Raw genomic sequence first — 8891 nt, forward strand, 5'->3', positions numbered from 1 at the left:
GTAGAAGGAAATTGCAAGAATATCCTCATGCAAACATTATCCTTGACACTCCACTGAAGCATCTCTAGAGATGCAACAATCATTATGCTTAATAAAGCTTTGGTGAAGATGTTAGCAAGCTGTATTTGAGATGTCATAAGGAGAAACTTCACTTCACTGATGGAAGCTTTCTCCTGAACGAATTGATAGTCAAGTTGCATGTATGAAAGACCAGAACCGAAGCCAAGCTGTGTATGCAGTACTGATATTAACAAAGTAGAGTGATCGGGACAGATATCCATGTTACCAAGAAGAAAATGGATCTGGGTTGTGTGAGCTGCTGCAGAAGCTAGAGATTGGTATTCGGTGTCAATAGTAAAAGCGAGAAACAGTGGGTTTTTCTTGACACTGCTAAAGATGATATTCGGGCGAAGATAAACACAATATCCATTAGTTAATCTCCGATCAATAGGATTGGCAGCCCAATCAGCTCCACTATAAGCCATAATTGCAAAGATGGAAGAGGGAAGAACGTAGCATCCATGATCATTCCCATTGAATAATGGAAAATTCATTGGATGACTGTAAAGTTGGTTGTAATCTGAGCATGTATGAGACATCCATATGTGTGAGACAGATCCCAAAATGCCGCAATAATGAAATGACAAGGATATGAATCACCTCATAGGTACTGAGCTTCGTACCAGTTTAACATGTTCTGAAACTGGATTGGCATCTAAAATCTTCGATGTGGAGAGAAGATCTGAAGCATTTTTTGTTTGAGAAAGAAAATGACTTCTATTCCCTGAAAATAATACAATGGGCTGAGGTTTTTCATGTCGAACCAAGAGGCGGGAGTGGAGATGAAGGATGAAAACCAAGAGTCATCACCTGTGAGGTTTATGTTATCAACATATAGAATTAATACCAAATGTCCACAATCAGAAGAGTAAATGAATTAGCCTGATTGCACTGAAACCCATTCTATAGATGGAAGGAAAATTGGAACCAAGCGTGAGAGGCTTGTCTTAAACAATCGATAGTCTTGCGCAAGCAACGAACATGATTTAGTTGAGTGATATACTTGAAGCTGGGTAGTCGTTGTCGATGTACACATCTATAGTAAAGAAGCCATGAAAACAATGCTGACGTCTAACTGACATATAGCCCACTGGTGATTGATGGCAAGGGATGTAATGGTACGAAAAGTGGCGGGCAAAGTAACCGGGATAAAGGTTTCATCAAAGGCCCTGTTGATGATTGCAACACTTTGGCCATGAATCATACTTTGTAAGAGAACCATCTGAGTGTTACCAAACAATTTGCATGTCTCTGCAGTCATTCTATGTAGTTCTCATCTCACTGCAATTATGGTATGTGGATGCCAGGCATGGACGAGAATGCCTGACAACATACCTGTCTGCACTTGTTATGCTTCAATCCAACATCATAGCCCTGTGACCCACAATCCAATACTGTGTGTCCAGCTTTCACAAATTTCTGAGCTTTCGATCTGGATGCCATTGAAAGCAGAGCCAGGTTTCTACACATCCTTCTCACCGCAACTTGTTCTAGTGTCTGCCTCTTTTCCAAATCCACTCCCGTAGTAAAGGTCAATCTGGCTATCCATCACACTGCTGAGGCATGTTTCAACATTTCCTTTTAACACCAACCCATCATCATCAAGCACACAGATGGTGTACATTTTGTGGCCAGTCCTCCACGAAAGATGGTGTACATTGTAAACACTTTACAGGTTAGGCATACACAATAAACTGTCTATATGGTAAATACTTTACCACTTGAAAGTCAAACATGACATAATGCTAATAGATCACCTGTGAAACTCTTTTCAGGTGTAAAGTGTTTACAACTTAAAATTTTACGGGCATCCGAACAACCCTAATCGATAGAATCCTGCCTCAAATCCTTCTACCACTTAAGATCCCAATCCCCTTGTTTGCTTCATCTAAGAATTTGAACTTTACGAAGGTGATCTCTCAACATTTTTCCAGACGATCTATCATAGGGAATTAGTGGCATTGATCAACTGGCCATTGGCTCTGAAGACTGCAAGGAGATCCTCTTTGCTCCACCCAGAAATCTACCTTGTCCACAACAGTGGAGAAACCATCCTTCCCTTTTCCTGATAAAGCCATATAACTCACATATGAATTCTTAGAGTCATCACTGACCTCAAAGCATGGCCTACCTTGAGCCTCCCCTGTTTCTTCCTCATCTCCTGAAATCAGTGGGTTTCTTAACACTGTTAAAGATGAGATTCGGGGGAACAAAATGGGTTTCGTACCAATTTCACATGTTCTGAAACTAGGTTGGCATCTAAAATCTTCAATGTGGAGATATCTAAAGCATATTTTGTTTGACATAACATGAGAGTCTCAAACAACTTTTCTTCCCTGAAAATAATACAACGGGCCGAGGTTTTTCATGTCGAACCAAGAGCCGGGAGTAGAGATGAAGGATGAAAACAAAGAGTAATCACTCGTGAGGATAATGTTATCAACATATAGAATTAATGCCAAACGTCCCTGATCAGAAGTTAGATGAATTAGCCTGATTGCACTGAAACCCATTCTATAAAAGTAAGGAATGTAGGTGAACCCAACATGAGAGGGTTGTCTTGAACGAGTTGATAGTTTGCTCAATCAACAAACCTGATTTGGTTGAATGACATGAAATTGCGTGGAATGGGATACCATGACTATGCTTGCGGAACCATATAGAAGCTACAGAATGATGGTTGTCCTAGAGGGAGGTGATTAGGAATTTAGGACCAAATAAAATTATGCATTTTTCAAACACAATTACCGAACTTAAACTGATATGCATTCAAGCTAAGTAATGCAAGTAACTATAAGGCTTCCAAGCCAATAAAGGGTCCAATCATATAGACTACAAAAGATGTGGCAATCAATCAAGTAGTCTATAAACAAGATAGTGTACATGTGTATGTGGGATGTGCTACCTATCAAATCCTAACATTTATCTAATCATGCATACATATAATTCATCAATTCATCACATAAGCATAATTGAACAAGTGCCCAAAGACCATCATCCCAAACACAAGCATGTGTAGTGGTTCGATTTCCTTACTCCACTCCCAACGGACACACTCAATCCATGAGTGTACCAGATTTCACCATTAGAGTTTTTAAATCAAGTTCACCTCTAACCTTTATAATCCTACACAAGGACAGGCTCCCTTGGAGACTTGATTTTCTATAGGCTCATCACAAATCTCAGTCCTAATTTAAAGACCTACATTTACTCCCGTCGAAGGTTCCCTCGGAGACTAACACGTATATACCCATGTCTGGTGCCCTACACAAGGACTTGATTTAGGTCCTATATAAGAACATAATCGAGTTTGGCAATCAAACTCTTACACTTAATCCTACACAAGAAAGGAGTGTACATGGACTCACTCAATAACACTTATCGAATTGAGTCATGTTGATGCGCCGTCTTGGTTTGCTTGATTGATACTCTCCCGTGCTTCAATCAGCTCCCCTTTGCTCCCGATCATGATGCTGATGCTTTGCCATGGCTTCAGTTCGAAGATCAAACACCTTGCATGTAGTGCTCCTTTAAGGTGACCAAGGTGATGGGAGGTGGATAGAATCTCCTACAACTAATGAGAAACCTAGGGGATTCTACTTGATAGACACTCTAAAGGTTGATAAACATTAAAATTTGCTAATAAAAATGGTGTTTAAACCCTAGAGAAGGCTTGATATTATGATCTTCTTGTAGAGGAGCATGGAATGCTCATCAGAGTGAATAATCACTAAGAAGTGGATAGATCCTAGGGGGTTTGGTAGAGCTTGGAATGCACTAGAGTTTCTAAAATGTCAAAATCCATAATTTGCCCAAAGATCCAAATGCAATATTTATAACAAAAAGGTTACAACAAATCTCTAATGGCTCGGCTCGATCGATCAAGCTTGGCCTTCAATTGATCGAGCTTTGCCAAAAATGGTCCAGTGAACTCGCTGGACTGTTTTGGCTACGTTCGATCAATTGAGCTCAATCACTCGAGAGGAATTGAAGATTCCTTGATCGATTCAACTCGTGTCTTGAGCGCCCAAACTAATTCATATTTTAGGTCAGAGCTTGTTGAGCGTTTTTTTTGCCATGTTCGGTCGATCGTCTCAATTGATCGAGCTTTGCTCGAGCACACCACCAAGACTACTAGTTTGGGCAGCTAGATTTACATCAACTTAGGACCTCTTACAGCCTATCTTATCATGTTTCAATAAGGCTCCTAAGGCTAAGAGATGATCACATAAGGTTTACCTATTAACGTTAGGATCATCTAGAAGTTTAAGGGGTTGTTTTAGGTCAAGGGTTAGGGTCACCAAGGCACATTATTTACCTGTTCTTTACTCCTTGATACTCATGTCCTCTTGTGTCTTCAGTCATCAGCTTTCAAGGGCTTAACCGAGTACATGACACATGGACTCACGTGATTGAGAAACAAGGTGCACAAATCAGTGCACTAATATGATAGACTTGAAGCTAGGTAATTGTTATTGATTTACACATCTTTAGTCAAGAAGCCATGAAAGCAATGTTGACGTCTAACTGACATATAGCCTGCTGGTGATTGATGGCTAGGGATATATGGTAGAAAAAGTGGCTGGCTTAGTAACCAGGCTAAAGGTTTCATCAAAGGCCCTGTTGATGATTGCAAACACAGTGTTTACTATCCGAGTGTAAGTAAACAATTTCCATGTCTCCACAATCGCAGTATTTAGTTCCCATCTCACTGCAATTATGGTATGTTGGTGTCAGACATGGACTAGAACGCTTGACAACATACCTGTCTGCACCTGTTATGCCTCAATCCACCGTCATAGCCCTTGTGACCCACAACCCAATACTGTGTACCCTGCTCTCACAAATTTCTGAGCTTTCAATCTAGACACCGTTGAAATCAGAGCCAGGTTTCTACGCATGCTTCTCACCACAACTTGTTCTAGTGTCTGCATCTTTTCCAAATCCACTTCCATAGCTCCGAAAGACCAATCAGGCCATCCATCACACCGCTGAGTCATGTTTAAACATTTCCTTTTAACACCAACCCATCATCAGTAGGCACACAGATGGTGCAATTTGTGGGCAGTCCTCCATGAGAGATGGGTCTGTTAGATTTGGCAACCCAGGTGAAGTTCCTGACAGGCCCCATCTTACCAAATTCTCCTGAGATGTCCCCCTCCCATAATGTGCATCTGTTGATCCTTTCTTATGGCCTCCAAAAAATCAAGTCCATAACTGATTTGAAGATTTTTGCAGGACTTCCCACTCCAAGCTCTGTGTGGTGTGAATATCCACGTTTTACATGGTAAACGCTTTACAGGTTAGCCCCACACAATAAACTGTCTACGTGGTAAACGCTTTACTGCTTGAAAGCCAAACATGACGTAATGCAAAGAGATTACCGGTGAAACTCTTTTCAAGTGTAAATCGTATACAACTTAAAATTTTACAGGCATCCAATCTGCCCTAATCGATAGAATGCTGCCTCAAATCCTTCTACCACTTAAGATCACAATCCCCTTGTTTGTTTCATCTAAGAATTTGAACTTTACGAAGGTGATCCCTCAACGTTTTCTGGATGATCTATACGAGCGAATTAGTGGCATCAATCTCCTGGCCATAAGTTCTGAAGACTGCTAGGAGATCCTCTTTGCTCTACCCGGAAATCTACATTGTCCACAACAGTGGAGAAACCATCCTTTTTTCCTGTTAAAGCCATATAACTCACCTGTGAATTCTTGTTGTCATCACCGACGTCACAGCATGGCTTGCCTTGAGCCTCCCCTGTTTCTTCCTCCTCTCCCAGAGGAAGCTCATCTGCATTCTTCTGGTTTTGTTGCCTGCATTTTACCCTTTGGGCTTCAATCAGCTTCCATTTATCAGGTGGCTAGCATGCAGATTTTGAATGGCTGTCTTTGCCTCAACCAGAAATTTTCAAGTCTCACAAAGGTGAAACCTTGATGTTCAAGAGACGCCTTTCTCCTTGGGATGAAAGCCTTCAACAATCTTTTGCAAATCCTTCTCTATCATCTCCGGTCAGATATTTTGTAAACACAAAGAGACATTAATGGTTACAAAAATCCCACGTCTGGTAATGTGGGGGCATTTTCACACCGGGCTCGAGTGGGGTTACCTGTGGGATGCAGGGGCACACTCGGGGTGGGCAGCCCGTGTGTGGTGGGTGGCTCGTGGGAGGTGATACCCATGTGATGTGGAGCCCATGGGGGGGCCCGTGTGAGGCGGGTGGCTCGTGGGAGGCGATACCCATGTGATGTGGAGCCCACCCAGGGGGGAGGGAGGAGATTCCAACCCATGCGATGTGAAGCCTGGGCTATGAGATAAATGGATTAATTTGCCATGCTCTATCAGTTTGAGCTTTTAGAGCAAAGTGGTTAATTGTCCTGCATCAAAGTGGTATCAGGGATGCAGGGGCACACTCGGGGTGGGCAGATAAAGGGATTAATTCGCCACGCTCTATCAGTTTGAGCTTTTAGAGCAAGTGGTTAATTGTCCTACATCATCTGGCCTCTTCTTCATCATTCTTTCTTACTCCCATGCAGCCCTTTGCCATTTTCTTCCCTGCTAACACATTAGGTTTCTCACCATCACACTGAATGGAGTTTTGATGAACTCCTTACTGTCTGTAACCTACTCAATATAGATACAAGTGAAGATTGTGTACTCCGGTAGAATGTATAAGTGACACACCAAGAACTTGGCGTCTCTGTTCTCCTATGAGAGTTATATTTCATATGCTAACAACATAAAATCCAATAATGGCTACTCCTGTATGTCATTTGTTTTATACATGGAAAAATTAGGTTGGGAAGTGCCAGTGAAAATTAGGTTGGTAAGTGCCAGTGCCAGTCCCAGGTATCTTATAGTTCTAAGCTAGACAGTCACACGAGAAAATTATCTGACCCCAACTTGCATTGACTGTTGAGGAAATGGTGGAATCAATTGGGCAAGTCCCACTTCTGTCACTGCCCACAAGTGGTGGAATCAAGTGAGTGGGTCCCACTTCTGTCACTACCCAACTAGACAGTCAAATGGGAGAACTGTCTGAGCTCGACTTGAACCGGCTACTTAGGAAGGATGGTATCCTGGTCTGATGGTGATAACCGTCATGTCATGTCTGTAGGACATTGAAATGGTGCATGAGGTGGTCCACACCATAAAGATGAACATAAAAAATCAGGAGGTTTCATCATCAGGTGATCCACATGTCCGTTGAATGTGGAACGTTGCAAGTTGTTTTATAGCTTCCATTCTTTTCAAATAGGGGGGCACACCTGATGAGGGGGCCAACCTACTATGTTTGTTGGGCAAGCAATCATCTTGAGATTATTAATAGTATTGTGCAATTTGTCATCTTTCTATCCAAAAATTAGCACCACTCTTAATTTTAACCAGCTCTTTGAATTGCATTTTCTTGTTTTGCAGGACAAAACTTAAAAGATATGATATTGCCTATGCTTTTTGCCTCCTGGATGGTCGCTACCATGCTGATGTAATCTAGATTCGCTCCGTGCTTGGTCCTGTAATTACAAGGGGATTCTATCCCTCCCACGATCCAAATCAGCGGTTTTGAAACACGGTATGTACTTCATCACAGCAATCCACGATCCAAATCGGCCGTTTTGAAACATGGCATGGCATGTACTTCATCACAGCAATCCACGATCCAAATCAGCTGTTTTGAAAAATGGTATGTACTTCATCACAGAAATCCACGATCCAAATCGGCCGTTTTGAAACACGGTATGTCATCACAGCAATCATTCCATAGTTCATGCTAGTTATGTAATAATTATTGTTTTTTGTAAAGAAATTCTTCCCCGAATGAGGAAGGGCATGTGTAAGTAGAACTAAGGCTTTTCCTCAAAGTGCTTGTGTCCAAATCAGTCCAACAGCCCCCCTCCGTTTGGGTTAAGAAAAAAAATATAAAAAAGCTGGCCTAAAGTTCCAAGTCAGGAGCTGCATTATAGCGTATTTCATAGGAATGCTATCTGTAGATACATGAGCCAGATGCAAGCACCCTAAGTATGCCAGCATAGTACATCGGAGTGTCAACAGGCCCGGTTAAGGCTGGGCCTGCTCTGTCCAAGCCCGGCCTGAAAGTTTCAAACTAAACCCAAACTGTGAGAGGCCAAGAAAGACAAGCCCGAGTCTGTCCAGAATTGGTTATACGGCCCGGCTGGAGCCCGAGCCCGAAATTTCCCCATTTCCTGCCTTCTATAGCATTTACCATATTTCAACAGCAAAGAAAATAAGAAGAAGAAGAAGAAGACTTACAGAGAAGGAACATGTCCCTTTCTTTCCTTCGAGAAAAAAAAGGGAGAGAGAGAGAGCTATCTTGGACAGGTAAGTCTAAGCCCGGCCTGATTCTGGAAGGCCGTCGTACCAGCCAGTCCATTGACAGACCTAATGGTACAAGAGTGCATGTTATTGGAGGAGAGGGGAGAGAGAATTCGGGAAGTGTGTATTGGAGAGAGTCATTTCTCTAATCAATTTTATTAAGAATATCTACCCACACATGTACTCTAACACTCCCCCCTCATGTTGGAGCATAGATGTGGCACATGACTAGCTTGCCCACAAGATCACGAAGGTAAGAAGAGTGAATGGCCTTGATAAGGATATTAGCGATCCTTAAGATTAATATGAAACAAAAATCAACCCATATGATATATTCTCATGGATAAAATAGCCATCCACCTTGATATGCTGTGCTTTGTTGGTGTTCATAGAAGACTGGATTAGAGGCAATATGAAGCACAACTTTATCAGATTTCCCCAAAAGTGCATGTCTTGTCCTAAAAATCAAGCTGGTCTACTCTTTAGGTGGG

The 8891-nt window shown here is 42.0% G+C and overlaps 1 protein-coding gene across 5 annotated transcripts in view; it reads left to right on the forward strand.

Annotated features, from left to right (window-relative positions):
• The window catches only part of LOC131221294 (uncharacterized GPI-anchored protein At1g61900-like), a 47420-nt gene extending 39492 nt beyond the window's left edge, over window positions 1-7928 (forward strand). For all 5 annotated transcript variants that reach the window (XR_009159181.1, XM_058216500.1, XM_058216499.1 and 2 more), the window contains one exon: window positions 7486-7928. Coding sequence is in view for 4 of the 5 variants with exons in the window: in XM_058216500.1 (XP_058072483.1) it covers window positions 7486-7556 (71 nt within the window). In the remaining variant the exon portion in view is untranslated. The remainder of the gene's footprint in view (window positions 1-7485) is intronic.
• Window positions 7929-8891: the final 963 nt, after the last annotated feature.

The sequence above is a fragment of the Magnolia sinica genome, chromosome 12, assembly GCF_029962835.1.
Source record: "Magnolia sinica isolate HGM2019 chromosome 12, MsV1, whole genome shotgun sequence".
Lineage (NCBI taxonomy): Eukaryota > Viridiplantae > Streptophyta > Magnoliopsida > Magnoliales > Magnoliaceae > Magnolia > Magnolia sinica.